The sequence below is a fragment of the Schistocerca cancellata genome, chromosome 2 (assembly GCF_023864275.1).
Source record: "Schistocerca cancellata isolate TAMUIC-IGC-003103 chromosome 2, iqSchCanc2.1, whole genome shotgun sequence".
In the NCBI taxonomy this organism is placed as follows: domain Eukaryota; kingdom Metazoa; phylum Arthropoda; class Insecta; order Orthoptera; family Acrididae; genus Schistocerca; species Schistocerca cancellata.
In genome coordinates this window covers 506,010,292-506,032,439 of record NC_064627.1, presented here as the reverse complement: position 1 = coordinate 506,032,439, position 22,148 = coordinate 506,010,292, and the positions used below count along the sequence as shown (strand labels likewise).

Sequence of the window (22,148 nt, the reverse complement as noted above, 5' to 3'; positions counted from 1 at the left end):
AGCATATAGAAAAATCAAAACAACCTAAGCAAAATTAAAAGCGGGGGTGGGAACAATAAGAATGCAATGGGAAATCTAGTGTCAGACACAGAGAAGACAGTGGATTGGTGGAAAGAGTACACTGAAGGCTTCTATGAAAAGGGGGGGGGGGTGAGGCTTGTGTGATGATGGTATAGAATAAGAAACAGAATGTGATAAAGAACATGTAGGGGATCCAATATTAGAACCAGAATTTAAAATTGCTTCGGAAGACTTAGGATCGAGTAAGGCAGAATGGGTAGACAACATTCCATCAGAATTCCTAAAAACATTGGAGGAAGTATCAAAATTACTATTTCATTGGTGTGTAGAATGTATTATAAGTCTGGTGATATACCATCTGATTTTCGGAAAAATATCACCCACACCATTCTGAAGACTGCAAGAGCCGACAAGTGTGAGAGTAATTGCACAATCTGCTCAACAGTTCATGCATCCAAGTTGCTGACAAGAAAATATACAGAAGAATGGAAAAGAAAATTGAGGATGTGTTAGATGACACAATTAGTTTGGCTTTAGGAAAGGTAAAGTCACCAGAGAGGCAGTCCTGACATTTCAGCTGATAATGAAGGCAATACTAAACAAGACTTATTCATAGGATTTGTCAACCTGGAAAAATCTTTTTACAACGCCAAATGGTGCCATATGATTGAAATTCTGAGAAAAACAGGGGTAAGCTATAGGGCAAGATGGATGATATATAATGTGTAAAAGAGCCAAAACGGAACAGTGAGACTGGAAGACCAAGAACGAAGTGCTCAGATTAAAAAGGCTGTAAGACATGGATGTAGTCTTTAGCCTCTGCTGTTCAGTCCATGCAATGACAGAAATAAAGAAAAGGTTCAAGAGTGAGATAAAATTCAGGGTGAAAAGATATCAGTGATAAGGTTTGCTGATGACATTGCCGTCCTCAGTGAAAGTGAAGTAGAATTATAGGTACAGTTGAATGTAATGCACAGTCTGAGTATAGTATATGGATTGAGAGTAATGAGAAGTAGCAGAAACGGAAAAAGTGAGAAACTTAATTATGTTAGAGTATAATGACGTTTCTGGAGACTAGAAATCTACTCTGTAGGAATCAGCATGGGTTTAGAAAAAGACGGTCGTGTGAAACCCAGCTCGCGCTATTCGTCCACGAGACTCAGAGGGCCATAGACACGGGTTCACAGGTAGATGCCGTGTTTCTTGACTTCCGCAAGGCGTTCAGTACAGTTCCCCACAGTTGTTTAATGAACAAAGTAAGAGCATATGGACTATCAGACCAATTGTGTGATTGGATTGAGGAGTTCCTAGATAACAGAACGCAGCATGTCATTCTCAATGGAGAGAAGTCTTCCGAAGTAAGAGTGATTTCAGGTGTGCCGCAGGGGAGTGTCGTTGTTGCTATTCACAATACACATAAATGACCTGGTGGATGACATTGGAAGTTCACTGAGGCTTTTTGCAGATGATGCTGTGGTGTATCGAGAGGTTGTAACAATGGAAAATTGTACTGAAATGCAGGAGGATCTGCAGCGAATTGACGCATGGTGCAGGGAATGGCAATTGAATCTCAATGTAGACAAGTGTAATGTGCTGTGAATACATAGAAAGATAGATCCCTTATCATTTAGCTACAAAATAGGTCAGCAACTGGAAGCAGTTAATTCCATAAATTATCTGGGAGTACACATTAGGAGTGATTTAGAATGGAATGATCATATAAAGTTGATCATCGGTAAAGCAGATGCCAGACTGAGATTCATTGGAAGAATCCTAAGGAAATGCAATCCAAAAACAAAGGAAGTAGGTTACAGTACGCTTGTTCGCCCACTGCTTGAATACTGCTCAGCAGTGTTGGATCCGTACCAGATAGGGTTGATAGAAGAGATAGAGAAGATCCAACGAAGAGCAGCACGCTTCGTTACGGGATCATTTAGTAATCACGAAAGCATTACGGAGATGATAGATAAACTCCAGTGGAAGACTCTGCAGGAGAGACGCTCAGTAGCTCGGTATGAGCTTTTGTTAAAGTTTCGAGAACATACCTTCACCGAAGAGTCAAGCAGTATATTGCTCCCTCCTACGTATATCTCGCAAAGAGACCATGAGGATAAAATCAGAGAGATTAGAGCCCAAACAGAAGCATACCGACAATCCTTCTGTCCACGAACAATACGAGACTGGAATAGAAGGGAGAACCGATAGAGGTACTCGGGATACCCTCCACCACACACCATCAGGTGGCTTGCAGAGTATGGATGTAGATGTAGAATTGTGGATCACTAAGTAGATGAAGTTATTTAATTGTGCTGGCTAGGTAGGGAAATAACCCATGATGGATGGTGCGAGGGGGACATAAAAAGCAGACTAGTTCTGGCAAAATGGACATTCATGGCTAAGAGAAGTCTACTAGTATTAAACATAGTCTTTAATTTGAGAGATAAATTTGTGAGAATGTACGTTTGGAGCACAGCATTGTATTGCAGTGAGACATGGATTGCAGGAAAACTGGAACAGAAGAAAATAGAAACAGCTGAGCTGTGGTACTACAAAAGAATGTTAAAAATTAGGTGGACAGATAAGTTAAGGGATGAGGAGGTTCTCTGCAAAATTGGTGAGGAAAGGGACTTATGGAAAACGCTGACAAGAAGAAGGGACAGGATGATGGGACATCTGGTAAGACATCATGGTATAACTAGTAGAGTGAGTTGTAGAGGGTAAAAACTATAGAGGAAAATGGAAATTGGAATACATCAAGAAAATAATTGAGGACATGGGATTAAAATGCTACTCTGAGGTGAAGAGGTTGGCACAGGAAAGGAACTTGAGGGGTGCGGCATCAAACCAGTCATAAGACCGACAACTTAAAAAAAAAAATCTGAGCTTTTGTTCCATCTCTAATGACATCATCAACGGGACATTAGACTCTAATCTTCCTTTATGGAATGGGTTTTGTCTTTTAGCTAGTTAGCAGCTGTTGGCAAGAAACAAGGCTCACCTGAGACCACCAGACCTCCATTAGAAATGACTACATATGCCTTGAGAACTATATAAATATTGACATAGTTTCTCAAGATGTTTATTCGTTGGTCCTGTTTGACCTATATAGTGAGTGAGTGTGCCTAAATTCTAACCTAGAAGCTGTGGCTGTAAATACAGCATATTAATACCCATCAAGGGATACATGAATCTCCTCCCCCCCCCCCTCCCCTCCAATGAGGTGGCCCTACTACAAGATAGACATGATTTACTAGAACAACTGTCCCCTGTCCATCTTATTTCTAGGGGACTTCAGTACACTCAATCCACTATTGAGAAGCAGAAATTACTCCTGCAGAGGTAAACTTATTGAATAGTTTATCATGAATCTCGAATCTTTGCATTCTCTCTATGGAAAAACCTACTAATTTTAGTGTATTGTATGGAACTTGCTCCATTATAAATTTAGCAATTTGTAGTCCAGCCCTTATCCCCTAATCCAGTGAAACACCCAAGAAGACATTTGTGACAGTTTTTCCTGTGTCCTCAGCTTTCAACCAGCATGCCCACCATGATGAACACCAAGATAGGCAAACTTGCTGATCTCCAAATCTAAACTAAAATGACTGAAACCAGGTGCTAAAAGAGTTAATTCTCTAAATTTGCAGCTGTATATGGGAAAACAGAGGCTTCCATCCCACCTTGCCCACCCCCAGTCGGGGGCCATTGTCAATTTTATACTGAAACCTGGGGAAGATTATCATTATCCTGATAACTATAAGCTATTTTATCTGACAGATAGACTACATAAGTATCCTGAAAGAATTTTCCATGGTGACTACTCCAATATTTGGAGTTTGGAATGCTTGTGTGAATTCTACTATGTCTGTAGTTATTGATAAGCTTTGGTAGGTTGGTACCGACTTTGATAACCTTTCCCTGCTTAATAATGGCAGTAGTTAACATTCATTCTCATATTTCAACAGCCACATAAACCCAGTGTCAGCTTACACCCCCCTGCAGGTCCGGGGGTAAGAATAGGCCCGAGGTATTTCTGCCTGTCGTAAGAGGAGACTAAAAGGAGTTTCACATGTTTTAGCCTTTATGTGATGGTCCCCTGTAGGGTTTGACCTCCATTCTTCAAAATTTTCTCGAAGAGTGAGCCAATTGGGGAAGGGCACCTTACATAATGCATAGTGTCCATCGTGCATTGAGGTCTTTAGCCCACTTTCTCGTCGTCGCATTTCAGTGCTGCTCATTCTCCATTTCGTGGCAGAGGACACCTTCCTGGGTGTGTTTTCCACCATGCACTATGCAGTGTCACTTTCTGCGTCGATGGTGACCGGACCTGGTACCCAGCAGTGTAGCCAGTCCGTTGTGGTAGGGCCGCCATGTACCCTATTGATTGTAGCCCCCTGATCACACAGGTATCGCTATGCTGATGCCTGGGCCATTAACTCCCCTCATATGCCAAGGGGTAGATGCCCATCACCCTGGGGCATCAGGACTCCTGGCAATTGCCATCCTACCAGGTGGCCTTTGCTACGGCTGGGTGGTGCCCCTGGGGAGGGCCCCTGGTTGGAGTGGGTGGCAACAGGGCGGATGACAAGTGATTAAGTGTAGTCCATCATCTCTTGCTGGTGGTGAAACACTAGCAGTCTCTAAGCATTCACGTGCTCAATTCAATGCACATAAGTACGACCTCAAATTGTTATCTTCCCTGGCCACACTATGGGAGGAACGTCAGGCTAAGGATGGCAGCGGATCTTACTCGCCCTGGTACCTTGTATGTTAGAGAGCTGATGGGAAATCTTTCATGATGATAAAGCCTCAGCTTTTTGTTGAGCATTTAGAGGATGTGTGGGGAGGTGGAGGGCTTGTCCAAAATGAGATCTGGGTCAGCCTTGATCAAAACAGCATCCTCTGCCCAGTCACGGGAGTTACTCGCTTGTGACAAGCTGGGGGATGTTTCTGTAACCATCACACCCCACAAGAGCTTAAATATGGTCCAGGGCATAATATTTCACAGGGCATACTTTTGCAGTCTGACGATGAGCTGTATGCCAATTTAGAGCAGCGAGATGTACATTTTGTTCAGCGTGTCCACCGGGCTCCGAGGGATAATCAGGCTGCCACCAGTGCCTTCATCTTGGCCTTCTAGGGTGATACATTGCCCGAGAAGATCAAGGTGATGGTCTGCTGCTGTGATGTGAAGCCCTATATCCCTCCCCCAATGTGGTACTTTAAGTGCTGGAAGTTTGGCCATATGTTTTCCCGCCGTACTTCCAGTGTCACATGTCGAGATTGTGGACGCCCATCACATCCTAATACTCCATATGCCCCGTCTCCCATCTGTGTCAACAGCAGAGAGCACAGTTTGCCTTGCTCGCCAGACTGCAGGATTCTCCAGAATGAAAGGAAAATCATGGAGTATAAGATCCTGGACTGATTGACCTACACTGAGGCTAAGAGAAAATTTGAATGCCTGCATCCTGTATGTGTGACATAATCTTACGCCGCCACTACAACAGTTCTGGCACCATCAGCTTCACCAACCTCAGTAACCTCTCAGAGCTGAAAGAATACACCTGCCGTCTTGATGGTGGGGGGCATTTCCCTCCCTGTTGCTCCCACACCATATACTTCGGAACAAACAACACCCCCAACCATCAGGGATGACCGTCCCCACTTCTAAGCTGGGGAAGTGTATGTCTTCTTCGGCTTCTCTCGCTAGGAAGGGGTCCCTTGGGTCACTCCATTCCCAGGCTTATGCTAGTGGGAAAGATGACACTCAACAGTGGCTGAAGAGCTCAAAAGCAGCTGGTTGTAGGGCTTCACACTCATCCTCGGTCCCAAAGACAGAGCCAGTGAAGTCATCCCAGCCAGGGAAACCCAAGGAGCAGTGAGAGAAATCCAAAAAGAAGACCCCTAAGACCAAGGAAATTGTGGTGGCACCCACACCACCTCTACCTACAAGCTCTGTGTCCGAGGATGGCGTGGAGATTTTGGCATCTGCCGAGGACCTAGGTCTCGCCAGACCCTCAGAGACAATGGATATAGACTGATCAGGCAAAAAGTCGGTGGCAGCAGGTACTCTGAGGTATAAACTGCCTCATTGAATGTTCCATTCCTTCCCAGTCTCACTATGATGTCATCCTCCAGTGGAATTGTGGCAGTTTTTTCCACCTCCTGGCTGAGCTACAGCAGCTGTTAAGCTTTACATCTGCTATCTGCATTACCCTCCAGGAAACCTGGTTCCCGGCAATGTGGACTCTTGCCCTCTGCGGCTATAAGGGATATTACAGGAACTACAGCGAGTGTCAGGTGGAGTTTGCGGTTATGTCCTAAACTCAGTCTGTAGTGACACTGTGCCCCTTCACACCCCTCTTGAAGCTGTGGCTGTCAAAATAAGGACGATGCAGGAAATAACTGTGTACAATGTATATCTTCCTCCAGATCGTGCAGTACCCCTGAATGTATTAGCTACACTTATTGAAGGACTCCCTAAACCTTTCCTACTTTTGGGAGATTTTAACACCCATAACCCCTTGTGGGGTGGCACCGTGCTTACTGGCCAAGGCAGAGATGTTGAAACTTTATTGCCTCAGTTTGCCCTCTGCCTCTTAAATACAGGGGCCGCCACACATTTCAGTGCGGCTCTTGGTAGTTACTCAGCCATTGATTTGTCAATTTGCAGCCCAGGGCTTCTCCCATCTATCCACTGTAGAGCACATGACAACCTGTGTGGTAGTGACCATTTCCCCATCTTCCTGTCACTGCCCCGGCATCAGACCCATGGACGCCTGCCCAGATGGGCTTTAAACAAGGGGAATGGAAAACTTTCACCTCTGCTGTCACCGTTGAATCTTCCCCACATGGTAACATCGATGTCATGGCTGAGAAGGTGACTACAACAATTGTTTCTGCGGCAGAAAATGCAGTCTCTTGCTTTTTAGGGTGCCCTGGTGTAAGGGAGTCCCTTGGTGGCCGTTGGAAGTCGCTGAAGCAATTAAGGAGTGTCAGCGAGCTCTGCAGCAGCGTAAGTGGCACACTTCCCTGGAGCACCTCATAGCATTTAAACAGCTCCGTACTCGCGTTCACCAACTCATCAAACGCTGGAAGCAGGAGTGTTGGGAGAGATACATCTCGGCCATTGGGTGCCATACGTCATCTTCCCAGGTCTGGGCAAAGATTAAACGTCTTTTCGGGTACCAGACCCCAACAGGTGTTCCCGGCATTATGATAAATGGCATGTTATCCACCGATGCAAACATGATTGCCGAGCACTTTGCTTGAGCCTCTGTGTCGGAGAATTACCCCCCCAGCCCTTCACATTCTCAAATGGCGGCTGGAAGGGAAAGTCCTCTCATTCACTACACGCCACAGTGGATCCTATAATGCCCCATTCACAGAGTGGGAGCTCCTCAGTGCCCTTGCACATTGCCCCGACACAGCTCCTGGGCCTGATCGGATCCATAGCCAGGTGATTTAACATCTTTCATCTGACTACAAGCGACATATCCTCATGATCTTCAACTGGATGTGGTGCGATGGCATCTTTCCATCGCAATGACGGGAGAGCGCCATCATTCCGGTGCTCAAACTCAGTAAAAACCTGCTTGATGTGGATAGCTATCAGCCCACCAGCCTCACCAACATTCTTTGTAGGCTGCTGTAACACATGGTGTGTCGGCGGTTGGGTTGGGTCTCGGAGTCAAGTGGCCTTGTGGCTCCATGTCAGGGCAACTTCCACCAGGGTCACTCTACCACTCATAATCTTGTGCTCTTCAAGTCTGCCATCTGAACAGCCTTTACCAGACACCAACACCTGGTTGCTGGTGCACGAAGCATATGACGACCTGGCGACATCATATCCTTGCCACATTGTATGAGTAGAGGCTCCAGGGCCAGCTCCCGATTTTTATCCAAAATTTCCTGTCGCTCGGTACTTTTTCGTGTCCAAGTTGGTGCCTCCCATAGTTTCATCCATATCCAGGAGAATGGAGTCCGACAGGGCTCTGTATTGAGTGTCTCTCTAATTTTAGTGGGCATTAACAGTCTAGCAGTAGCTGTCAGGCCCTACGTCTCACCTTCTCTGTATGCAGACGACTTCTGCATTTCGTACTGCTGCTCCAGTACTGGTGTTGCTGAGCGTTGCCTACAGGGAGACATCCACAGGGCGCAGTTTTCTGCCATGAAGACATGTGTCTTGCATTTCTGTCAGCGTCATACTGTTCATCCAGAACCAGCACTTTACCTTAATGACAATCCACTCACTGTAGTGGAGACATATTGATTCTTAGGTCTGGTTTTCAATGCTTGTTTTACATGGCCTCCTCATCTTTGTGAGCTTAAATGGAAGTTTTGGCACCACCTCAATGCCCTCTGCTGCCTCAGCAACACCAAGTAGCTGCCTCAGCAACACCAAGTAGGGTGCAGATCGCTCCACGCTGCTGTAACTCTACAGAACCCTTGTTCAATCCAACCTTGACTATGGGAGTGTGATTTATGGTTTGGTGGCACCCTCAGCATTGCGTTTGTTCGACCTACTGCACCATTCGACTAGCGACAGGAGCTTTCAGGATGTGTCTGGTGACAAGCATACTGGTGGAGGCTGGAGTTGCTCCAGTGAAGATCAGACGTGCACAACTGCTCACCAGTTATGTTGCACTCATTAATAGCTGTCCTGAACATCCTAATTACCATCTTCTTTTCCCAACCATAGCAGTTCACCTCCGAATAGGCGGCCCAGGTCAGGGCTAACGATTGCAGTTCACGTGCGATAGCTTCTGTCTGAACTGGAGTCCTTCCCTTCACCACCTCTCCTTGAGGTCCATTCACATACACCTCCGTGGTGTAGCTGTAGGCCAAAGCTTTGCCTGGACCTTTCATAGGCCCTAAGGACTCCATTAACCCTGTGGCTCTACGCTGTCACCTCCCGATTCTTGAAGTGTTCTGGGGTTCTGAAGTGTTTTACACTGACGGCTTTCTGACTAATGGTAATGTTGGCTTTGCCTTTGTCCACACAGGCCATATTGAATAACATTCCGTGCCCGATGGCTTCAGTGTATTCACTGCAGAGCTGGTGGTCATATCTTGTGTACTTCAGTATATCCGTTTATGCCCCGAGGAATCGTTTCTTCTGTGTACTGACTCCTTGAGCAGCATATGAGCTATCAACCAGTACTACCCTTGCTATCGTTTGGTGGAGTCCATCTATGCCCTGGACATGTCCCGTCATTCAGTGGTGTTTCTATGGACCCCAGGACATGTCGGCATCCCAGGCAATGAACTTGCCAACAGGCTGGCCAAACAGGCTACATGGAAAGCGCTTCTGGAGATGGGCATCTCTGAACCTGACCTGCGTTCTGACTTACGCCAAGGGTATTTCAGCTTTGGGAGACTAAATGGCATAACAGTACGCACAACAAATTGCGTGTCACTAAGGAGACTACGAGTGTGTGGAAGACTTCCATGCGGACCTCTCACAGGGAATCAGTTGTCCTCTGCCGGCTCTGCTTTGGCCACGCTTGGATGACCCACGGTTACCTCTTGCACCTCAGTGTCGGTATGGCGTCTGGTTGGCAGTGGCCCATATTCTGGTGCGCTGTCCCATTTTTGACTGCTCAGCAATGAAATCTTGAGTTACTGGACTTATTGCCGCTCATTTTACCTGACAACGCCTCATTGGCTGACTTAGTTTTACAGTTTATTCGCGAGGGTGGGTTTTATCATTTGATCTAAGTTTTAGCGCATGTCCTTTGTCCCTCTGTGTCCTCCACCCTAGTGCTTTTATGGTGGAGGTTTTAATGTGTTGCAGAGTGGCTGGCTTATCCTTTTTATTCTCATGGTCGGCCAGCCACTGTTATCTGCTTTCTTGTTTTACACTCTTCTGTTTCTAGTATCTCTCTGTTGTTTTCTTTTCCTGTTTTGTTCCTTTTAGTGTTCATTGCCTGTCATTCATTCTTGTGGTTTTTCCTTTTTTTCCGTGTTGTGTTATATGTCTCGTCTGTTTTATTCTCTCACTTGGGTCATTGTTTTATTAGGAACAAGGGACCAATGAACTTGTAGTTTGGTCCCTTCCCCCCTCTTTCAAACAAACAAACCAACCAACCAACCAACCAATCAGCTTACAGCTATTTGTCTACCACTGAACGGCTGTATTATTTTTACTACAATAGCATCCTTCAGTCAGATTCTCTATCTACCAAACATTTTATTTGATGTGGACAACTCATTTCTTTCAGTAATTAGACCTTCAGCATATTGGTAAGCTGCTACCTTATTTTCGTCATGCCATTGTTGGCGAGCAGACCACCCCTTCATCAGAAGAACTGATGACCAAGCAGTCTCTCTTTCAGCAACAATCATAGCCATCATCCAAATGACACAGAAAAGTAATTAGTGTGTTATTATGGATATATTGGAATTTATGCTGATATTATGGGATAGTTTCTTAGTTGAAATCATCAGTGTTACTCCATCCTCAGTTCTTGGCATGTGAGAGAACAAACTTTGCTTTTTTAATCCTTAGCAACTAGAAATAATAAAGTGTATTAAAGTTAGCATAGAGCCTGCTATTGGTTATACTACCAGTAATCAAGTGAGCATGATTCTCTTACTTTCTGTATATAAGCTTTATTAGATGTGATGGGGTTTCATTGTAAGCATCAACACTGGGCTAGTAATTGACATCACCACGTTATTCTTTCTGAATGACTCACTTTAATTTGCATTACTATCTGGTTGTTTTGTTGTATGCCAGTGTAACATTCTGTCTACAGTAGGTACGCTTGAGGTAAAAATAACAAAGAGTGCAGTAGCTAGAAATTTGATTTAATTGTTGGAAGGTGGCTGCTTGTTACTGAAACTTGTCAGCAGTAACAATAAGCAACCTGCTGATAATGTCGAGAGTTTCCTTGAGGGGTACACAAAATGTAATCTGGTTGCAGGCCTGAGAGCCATACATTGAATATTTTGTGTAGTTTGACTGGGATACTTAACCAGGACGTGTTACATTACAAACATATAAGTAAAGTATGAAGTGTAATTTCCTTTATTGTTGTTGTTGTCATCGTCATTGTTTCTATCTACCACATTGGATAAAAAATAATTTTGCAGATTCTGTTGAAAACACTGGGATATGCCTCTGGAAATCTTTTGTCAAACAAGCTACTTCAGGACCAAATACAGTGTGTGTTTTAGCTCTTGATAACAACATAGCAAGACTCAAACCATGTGAAGGTGTGGGGATACTACAGTTCTTTGATTTTTTCTCATGTGAAGAAGATTGGACAGGTACTGAGTAATGTAGTTTATGTAGGTAAGCTTACGTATGAACCTACTTGTAATGACATAATCTTATACAAGTATTCATTAGTAGTGTTGTACTGAAATTCATAAGACATTATCATAGTTTTCATAGTTTTTCCAGTAAACTGAATTTGCATTTTTGTGATCAAATATATTTTAGACTCGGGAGAGAATTCCAGCTCAACTGTAAGTTTGGTGGACAAATTATCCCATTTGGCTGCATCTAGCCAAGGAAAAGAATTTATATTGTGTATTGATTCACTGTCATCATTTATTCTGAAAAGTGGGCTGAATCAGTGTTACAGGGATCTCCAAAACATCCTTTCATCATCAGTCTTAAATGGTAAGTGTGTTTTCATCTCCACAATTTTCTCTGTTGCATACCTTATGTTAATATGCTGAACTGTTGGCAAAACCAAAAATTATGGTACTATCCATTGCTTTGACACAAGCTGTTATCAATATGGTGAATATCACTATATCGAGCTTATACAATACGGTGACCAGGATGTCAGTTATTACGCATGTAAATAGACACAAATGTGAAAAATATTTGATTTCAGAAATAACATGAAACTAGAGAGGCAGCCATGAGAATTAGTGGGTTTTGGGTGGTGACAAACTAAATATATCACAATGCTAGTAACTACTAAGACATACCAAAACAAATCAGGCAAACAAAATCCTCAGTCTTCAACAAAACTACAGTAAGGAAAGCACCTGAAAAACTGCTGTTGAACATTTCACTCGATCTGTTTGATTTGGTGTACACAGCTCATTCAAAATCCACACTATGACAAGACTAGACACAACTAGACAATTCCACTATCTAACACTTCACTTGACATACATAACTAATACGAAGTCAGCATTCTCACAGCTCGCCCTTATAACTAATATCGAGAACATACCCTCACCAACGTTCATAGAACAAACCCCATGATGTCTACCATTCACAATCCAGCGTAATTACCAACAACTAAAAACATAACCTTAAAAAAATGAAAAACTGTATTTACACCAATTTCAGTATACAAGAAATGCACAATTATGCTCATAAACACACATACCATACATACTACAATATAAGATAAAAACATACTTACCGACCAAAGTCAGCTTACATATAAATCGAGCAATCTATTGATAGCAAAAATGTCATCAACACAATCTCTTGAATGGTCATGCTGTACCTCTCAAACTAGGATCCCCTCCAGATACAATGACGTTTGTCGTCCTGTTGACGGCTCCACGTACACTGATCCCTGGTTTGAGATGCAGCAACTTTGGTCAGTCTCATATGTTCTCGACAAATGTTAACAGTTGATACACTCAGCAATTAAACTGACCAGCTGTAGGAATTTAATCATGCTTGATGTGTTGTCCCCCGTTGCAGCATGCAGGGACCTATTTATCAACCCATAACTAACAAAACTGATACATAAACTTAAATCTCAACCGTAACCAACACACTGTATTACAAATTCCAAACCTGAAAATAGATGTGCTGCTCAAAGCTGCCGACATCAAAATAACTAAAAAACCATTATAAACTCCTCCAATATTATTCTCACAAATAGCATTCAAGAAGTCCAATGAATCACTAACAAAGCACACGAACAATTTAGAATCAAACATCCCACACTAGAGAACACCAATTCAACATGTGCTCTGCAAACATGATCCACTTAAAATACACTGCACCACAATGATGTCCCTACATAGTTACTGCATGGGTCAAAGGAGATAGACCACAAACTTTGGTTGATCCAAATTGTCCTACATTTTTTGACAGATTGTAAAATATGTTCTCGATTATCTGGCAGAATTAAAATGCTTTCATGAAATTCAAAAATAATTTAACAGGTTTCAGTTAAGAGTGTTAGTACCTGTCATTAAATAAATCCACAGTTCCTCTATTCTTGCCCATCTGACCTCATAATCTGTGTCTGCTAAAGACTGTCAGAATATTTTGCTCTTACCAGCCCCTTCCTCTGCACATATGAACAGAAATTAATCTGCGTAAATAATTTTCTATTTATACTTCTGATTCCAATCTGTAAATTTGTATTGTTGTTTATTATTATTTTATTTATAAATGGATAATTGAAAATTCATTGATTTCATCCATAACATTCCGTAATCTGTTATTGCACATGCATCCCTGGGAGTCTATCATAGGCTGAAAGGATATGGATTTAATTCCCAAGCTGGGAACTGGTTAATGTTTCCATCCATCTTGGTGTCATAAGCCCAGTAATGGAAGCTGCGTGATAAGGCAGTGGAAACAGTGTGTGATAGAGAATGTAGGAATCTTTCATGTCATTGCCTACATCATGAGGAAGATGGAAATCTTGAACAAGGACAACGGACCATAGATTAACAATATAGTAGTAAGTTTGACAGTGCTGGGAGGTCGTTCATCAGTGAGCAGACTTTGAAGCTGGTGCTGTTACTTGGCTGTTTTGTACTTGCTTAAGCATACATTACACAGCCTGGATGAAAAATTCTTTCCCAGCTAATTGTAGGGAAGTCTTCTACCTGTTAGAATTTCTTGCTTATCAAAAGTGAGAACTCGCATACGGCTTAGAGAGAGAACAAAGGGCAACAGTGCTCTACAGAAGCCATTTCCAAAGGGAGGTCAAATGCAGTGGCTAATAAGTAGTCCTCCATTAGTGGTGCTAGATGGAAGAGGGTAGTCCTATACTACTTCTTTCTCAGAAATAGGGCGAAGGACAGAGCTGTAGACAAAGCATATCCACACCAAGAAAAGATATTTGCAAAAGATTACCTGCAGAATATCCATAGGTATAATTCTCATAATACTTTGTGGTGTTGACGCATAAAGATGTAAATATTTGCACGAGGGAACGAGCTATTCCTAGTCTTCTAGTGATTGTCATCAACTGGTCACTGAGATAAATACATAATAGCCAGAAGAAAAGTTCAACTAATACAAGATTGCAAAGTATAGAAGTAAAAGAAACACATTCATTTTGTTGCTTGGTTGTGTTCTCATGGGCAGTACTTTATGGCTTGCTCACAAATATGAATCTTTTGGTGCAACTGCATGTTCACACACTTCATTTTACCTGTTTTTATTTTGAATTGAACATTAAGAATAGTATGTTCAAAAAAAGATACAGTTGTAAATTTTTCTTGTATCTGCTTACCCTACCATCATCATACTACTGTGATAGGTATTGGTGTTCCTATCTATAATCATCATCTGTTTGACAACCATTGATGGATAAAGATCTCTTCTCAATTTTTCATGCATTGCGGTCTTCAGTTGTACATATCTGTGTAGCACTTGTGTGTTTCCCAACACCTGCTACCCACTATAAATTATGTTGTTGACTCAATCTTTTCTTTTTCCTCAAAATTCAGCAAAGAATTTCCTGGCTACTTCTCCCAGCTCCATCCATGTCATTTTCGTAAGTCATAATTACCTATTCCACTCCAATTTGTTCCCTGATTGATTTGTTTTTCTTTACATTTCTCCCAGTAATTATGGACATGCTAGTTGGCTTGCTTGCTAAAGTACGTGTCCACTGCCTTCATTCAGAACTTTAGTTTATCACTGATTGCTAACTTTCCATTTTAGATGTACTTGAAGGTTGTCAGAAAACTTTCTTTAGCTTAGCAGAAATACTCTAGGCTATTTTTACTCTTCTACTGTTTCCTTATTCTTGTGGTCTTTAAAAATGCATAACTGTTAATTTTAGAGCTTATGTGATGCATATTTCTTTATGTTTTTGTGTTGCAGACTTGTTTTCCTTTCTAACTGTTTACAACAAAACCAACGTCTTACAGGTGTCAGTGTTAAACAGATGATTTGTTTGGTTCACGAAGATGTCCTAATGAATCGAGATCTGACTATAGCCCAGTTGAAACATCTTGCATCTACTTATATACAGATATCTGCAGTACAAGGAAAACCTGTAGCCACTACAATCCACCAAAAAACAGCTGGCAAAATATCAAAATCGGTACATTTTTCTTCCTTTTAATTAATGTATATATAATACTTACCTGTGAATGGGACTGAGAGATTTTTTCATGTAGCAGTTATTTATTATATATTTATGTACTTAAATTGATTTGTTTTTGTATCTAATGTATTTATATATTTGTTTGTTTCTGGTGATGCGGTTATGGAAGAATAACTCTGTAACACCTGGAGAAATTTCAACCAAATTCAGTAAATGTATCTGGGGAAAAAATACTATGGGCCCTAGAACTCCTAGGAATGAGGAAGGGGTTGAAGAACAAAGCAACTGGCATTTAAAGCATAACTCTGGGACATGCGGAGGAATTTCAGCCAAACTTAGTACGCATATGACTTACTGCAGAGAAAAATATTGGGGTTTTGGAATGGAGCGGGGGTGTTAAGAAGACACTCCTAGTCCAACTAGAAGCAAGAGGAGGCATAGGAAGTGGATGGCATATAAAAAATGACTAATACTTGTGTAGAATCCATAGCTTTTGCTGAGCTGATTGCGCATTGTTCCATCCAATGATATTTCACCCCTAGGGGTTTGGTGGAGGTGGTTCTGAAAAAAGACAAAAGTAATAACATATTATGAGTATTAATAGTATTTAGTATCAGTAGTATTTGGGGTTGATAGACTGAATGGTTAAAGACCTAAGACCTAATGACAGTTGGCCTATAGGGGTGGGTGTGGGTGTTTGATGGGAAGGTGGTGGTGACATGTAAATTATGTGGGAAGCAATGTCAACTGGATTTGTAATACATATCACTGGCAATCTGAAAAACACTGGGGGAGGGGGTGTAAGACATCCCCTAGATGTAGGAAAGGAGGTAGTGCCATGGAAAATAGTATAAAATATCTAACATTAGTTTCATTATCAAAAGGCCTCTGGGGTCATTGGCTGGTTAGTGACAGCTCCAATGACATTTCATCCCCACTGTCAGGTAGGAGTGGGGTGGAGTGACATAAGAATACATAAATGGCCAACACCAGACAATCATATCACATGAACAAATAAATAATAACCTTGTTTTTCCAAAAACTATATATAATACATTTTCAAAGAGAAAGCATTCACTTCTCACATACAGCCTTGCCACCAAAGGATGATTTCTGCATTGCAGTGTGTTGAAAGTCTCATGTAGGCCTCCATAGGCAGGCACTACCCCCTGAACCTAGTCCACAAATAGATTTCCCATGCCACATCCTCACATACCTAAATCCTCCCACCATCCCCGAGAATGAGCTACAGAGAAGTGCCCCTCCCCCCCCCCCCCCCCCCAAAAAAAAAGCCAGTATCACCCTGGACTGGAACAACTGAAACATATCCTCCTTCAAGGCTTTGATCATCTCTCATGCCCTTGAATGAGGGACGTCCTACCAAGATCCTTTCCACTCCTGAAGGAGTGTACTGTCATCAACCCAACCTACGCAACATCCTGGTCCACCCCTATGCCACCCCCACTCCCAACCCTTTGTCACACGGATCATGTTGCTGTGAGAGGCCCAGGTGCAAGACCTGCCCAATGCATCCACTCAGCACTTCCCACTCCACTCCTGTCGTAGCCTCATCCTACCCTATCTAGGAAGGGCCAACTGTGAAAGTAGTCACATCATATACCATCTCTGCTGCAAACACAGCATAGCATTTTATGTCAGTATGACTTTCAAATAACTGTCCACTAGGATGAATGGCAACTGACAAACTGTTGCCAAGAACAAAGTTGACCGTCCAGTGGCACAACATGCAGCTGAGCGTAACTTGCTCAGTTTCAGTTTCTGCTGCACAACATGGGCCATCTGGATCCTTCCCTTCACCAAGAGCGTTCACCAAGAGTGTCTCTGAACTATGCGGATGAAAGTTATTTGTGCCACTCCCATAATTGTACTGCCCTCTATGTCCTGGCCTCTTATCTCCAGTGATCTACTGTCCCCACACCCTCCCCTAACAGTTTCCCCTACCTCTGACCTGTCGCCTCTTCATAAATTCAGGTTCTGGCATCAACTTTACAGTGCAATGACAACCGTGTATCATATTCCTAGGCAGTGCTCCTGCAACCCCTCACTCCCTCATTCCTACCCAGCAAACTGCTGTCTCCCACCAAGCCACTAGCCACTCACCCCAACTCCTCTCCTTGGCTCCTGCCTCTGTTTCTCTCTACCCACCCCATCCAACACAATCTATTCCACCTGCTGAAATGCATCACTGTGTGTCTGCTTGTTGGTGAGTGGTCTCCTTTAACACAAAAGTATTTACATTCTGTCAGACCTTTACTAGAAAAATCAATTAGTTATAATTATTGCCATTTAACCATATGTAAATTTAAGTTGCCCAAAGTGGATATAAAGGTGATGTAATGAAGAGTAAACCATCACAAGGCTCAGGCAAAGTGAGACTTACATACAGTAAGGAGTGAAAGGTAAAAATGCGGTTAACAGTTGAGATTAAGAATTTTAGTAATGAACTGTTAGCACTTGATCAGAGAAAAATGAGAGATAAACAAAAAAATCATAATGTGAATGGAAGTTAAAGGTAAATAAAAGCACAGCGGTGATAGACAGGAAACCATAAATTTAAATTATGTAACAAATTCAGGCCTGCTGATAAAGATACATTAGAAGATTAAATTAAAATGCAGTCTATAAGTAGTGAATTGGAGAATATAAGCCTGTGGAAGGCAACAGAGAAAGTAAAGAGGGAAGACATGAAAATCTATCATGATGTCGTGGACAGCAACTGCTAAGCTTCAGATGCTTTGATTTTGTTTGGTTTCACAGATCATTCTTTCCCTGCTTAAGAATGCTTTGTCTCAATGATGGGGCTGGAGTGTGTGGTGATAGAGCATTTAGGGAAGGATTTACAACTAATCCGTTCTCATTGATAAGATCCATCAATTAGGCAGTAATGATGTAACACACAGACCACAGCTACCTATTAGCAAGTACATTGGAGATACTGATTGGATCGCAAAAGGTTATTTTGTCGGAAGAATTTTTGATGCTGTTGATTACTTTCATCACATGACTAAAGAAAGGCATGCTTTGAGCCACATTGATTTTAGGAATTCACTTCGTCTCATCAGTTTTAGAAAATGAAACCATTTGTAGTATGGCTGGTACATTTACATTTAGAACACTTCTATTTTCCTTGAAACCAGTGATTGCACAAACTCCCTACAGCTGGGTTTATTTTATTTTTATGGCGTTTACGCGCGCCCACACACACACACACACACACACACACACACACACACACAGAGAGAGAGAGAGAGAGAGAGAGAGAGAGAGAGAGAGAGAGATTCTTGTATGTCTCTTGCTTTATTTTCTCCATTAGCAATGTGTAATTGTTGATTCTTTTGTAGGTGGAGCAATTTCATATAAATGATGAATTTTCAGTAAGTTGCACAAAAGTTGATTTTATGAAAAAAGTAACTTCTGATGTCCAGAATGAACCAAAATCAACGTTCAACTTAGAGCTTTGTGCAGCAGAGAAAGAAGCTAAAAACCAGCTTGTCCTACCATACATTCGGTAAATTGAACCACAGTAGAATATCATAATTATGTATACATTGTCTATATGAAGTTTACCAGGCTTTTATAATCATTATTTAAACTGTTATCTATAGAATCTGAAGCTGACCTTTACTATCAACAGGACTCATTTGTGATTTAAATTAATTTTCATTTGTTAGATGAATAGCATATAGAAATTTGCTGTCATTGAGCACAAATTTTCTCTTGTTTGATAGCATTTCAAGTAATCAACAATAGAGCCCTCCTACAGAAAATATTGAGAGGTAATAGATCTTGAGCTTAAAATGTAACCAACTTTCATTGCTACAATTCATATACTTAACTTCTTGATTTTTGCCATCTTGAATGAATAATCTCAACCTGTAATGAAAGTCTGGGTTTTTCTGATGCATCTCAGCGGCTGATTGACTAGTTAATCAAATCTAATGATGGAACCAATACAATAAAATACTTATTTATTGCACCACAGACTGACACAGGTTTAGTGCCTAAAAAAATGATGTAACACACAGACCACAGCTACTACTGCTGTTCCTTGTATATCTTCTAACAATCGTGAATTTACAACATACATTGTTTCAAACAGATTTTTTTTTTAGTTTAAAATTCAAGTTTCATCAGTTCTGCAGCATATTCTGGGTCCATTCATTGAAGTAATGTTGTTAATAATCATGCATTGTACACTATAACTAAGTGTGCATGCATATACTTGTTCCTCCAATGTCATGGCTGTCAACTGTACAGAGCATACTACTCTGTGAAAATGTCTCAGTATTTATCAAGCTCTGACTGTAGGCAGTCCAGTTCCCTTGTCACTCCTGGCTGACCATCACTCCACTTCCAACACAACTGAAGATGACAACAGTTTCCATTAGTTTCACAGAAATTGTATTCAATTCTGTGCTCATTGTTTTCCACTGAACAGTAGTATGCAACTTTAACTACAGAAGTTCTGTTAATAACCAACTATATTTGCATTCTGGAGATAACCAATTCATATTCTTGTATGTGTATTCAGTTTAGGTTTTGCATGGTGCCCTTAAATCTCTTAAGGCAATTTCTGATATGATTCCCTTAAAAAGAACATGGCTGATTTCCTTCTTAATGCTTTTCTTAATTTAATCTTATACTCAGTTGGCCTGATTGTAATTGGGCTGTTAAACCCTAATAGTCGTTTGTTCCTTCTTCCACAGCTAAGAACCGTAAAGTGTGATAACACTTTACAAACAGGCACATGATTTGAGTCTTATTAGTGGATTTTTTTTGTGTAGTTTGGCTGAAAAATGGAGAGATGTTGGCACAAATTCAAAGTCATTTTTGTATGCATCGGTGTATGGGTTCAGATCCAAATGTTTCCAGTGTCTTACAGTGCAAAAGCACAAGTCACTGTTGATGCCTATAGCTGTTGAAATTGGCACTTTAAACAGGTTACATTCTCAGATAGACTGCGCAAGAAGTCGTTGCAGCAATCCATGAATTATAGGCACACTATTGACCCTGAGGAGGAGGCGGCAATGGTACAAGTATATCACCTACACTGTAGCATTGTGGAAATTAGTGATCTTCACATAGTAGGCTTACATGAGCAGATTTGACTTCATTCAATCATCCTGTTCTGTAGATCTCACCAAGAAGGAGAACCATGAGCAATGTGGAATGAGTCAAGGTATATATGATGGTGTGCTGAAAAGTAATGCCTCTGAATATTTTATGTGAAAATTCTTTAAGATTTTTAAATTAAAAAAAACATAATTAGCATTCTTCTTCTTTAATCTTCATTTTTATATATTTATTTCTCAGCATAGTCACCCTGGCAACAAACACATTTCTCCCATTGTGTGACCAGTTTGTTGATACCTTTTCTGTAGAATGTTTGACTTTGTTGATGGAGCCACAACCTCACCTCTGCTTGCACCATTTCATCACTATCAAAATGAAATCCTTGAAGGTGATCTTTAAGTTTTTAAAACAGATGAAAATTAGATGAGACTGTGTCAGGACTATATGGAGGATGGTCAATGACAGTGAACCTGTGGCACAGGATTGTTGCAGTGCTCATGTGTGGTCACATTGTGATGCTGAAGGAAAGGGTGCTCCATGTGTGAACGAACTCTTAGAATTTCAAACTCGATTACAGGATGCGAATTCTCTCACACTGACATTTGAGTTCAAGACTGCAATGTTACAAGCTACAATTTGGAGCCATGTAGTGGCAGAGTGCTACAGATATGTTGATAGGAAGAATAAAGATGTAGAAAGTTAATAACTTGTGTTTTACTTCACCAGTTGTAAGAGTTTTCACATAACAAATTTGGAGGCATTACTTTTCAGCAATGTTACCTGTCTGAGTATGTTTTTAAGCATTTTATTTTTCAGTGCTTTTTGTATTGAATGCTCCCATAAGAGACTTCAGCATTCAGTTTGGTCTCCAGTGAAGCACTTCATTGCAAAATATGACAGTAAACAAAGTTGTTCACAGCAATATGGAAATTTAAACTGGATTTTGGAGACCTGTGAATAGTTCGCATATTGCACTTCTTAACACTTATATCTTGATATTAACTACTGTTGTATCTTTTTTCAGGAGGCAAGATGACGATGAATCAAAAAAGAGTGGTGGTGAAATATTTTACAAGCTGGAAGAATCTGATGACTGGGATGAAGATGATCCTGATGATGATTTAGATGTGTGAGAGTGGTTTTTTTTTCCTCTCTCATATGAAAGCTGAGCTGTACCTATGAAATCATTTCTGTATAACTGTAATTACATGTAGCAATATATTCACATTAAGGTGTGGCAGAAGGCTTTTATGATCTAGTAGGTTGTTGGTCAAAAAGCTCTTATATTTGCATCCATGTGATGAATTTTGATTCTTAAGGCTATGATCAGGGAAACTTAAGACATTATAAGTGCTCAGATCCTTATTGTTCAGTGGCTTTTTAAGTTCAAACAACATGTGAGGATATAAGTGTGTGAATGAAATAATTACGTGTACATCTGTTTGCAAGAGAGCAGTTATCTTATTTATAAGAAGTTCACAAGTTTTTGATTATTGACAGCATGAAGACTAAATACTCAGCAGTGACTACAGATTTTCTTGTAATTTTAATTCTGAGAGCATTACTCTAATAGCAGAATGTATGTGGCTAAATTCTAAACTGGTTGCAAATTTTGCAATTTTATTTTTAACATGAATTTAAAAGTTACTCATATTTTTGAACCCAATAAAGAGATTCACAAGATTAAATGTACAGTTTTTCAAGAATGAATATTGTTACTTGAAGTAAACAATTTTTCAACTAATA

General features: G+C 41.1%; 1 protein-coding gene across 1 annotated transcript in view; it reads left to right on the top strand.

The window, feature by feature from the left end:
- LOC126162046 (elongator complex protein 5) overlaps positions 1-22,148 on the top strand; it is a 28,841-nt gene extending 6,693 nt beyond the window's left edge. Inside the window, exons 2-6 of the mRNA XM_049918285.1 lie at positions 11,122-11,298; positions 11,474-11,656; positions 15,130-15,305; positions 18,671-18,837; positions 21,427-22,148. Of these exons, the coding sequence (XP_049774242.1) occupies positions 11,122-11,298; positions 11,474-11,656; positions 15,130-15,305; positions 18,671-18,837; positions 21,427-21,535 (812 nt within the window). The 3' untranslated portion in view covers positions 21,536-22,148. The remainder of the gene's footprint in view (positions 1-11,121; positions 11,299-11,473; positions 11,657-15,129; positions 15,306-18,670; positions 18,838-21,426) is intronic.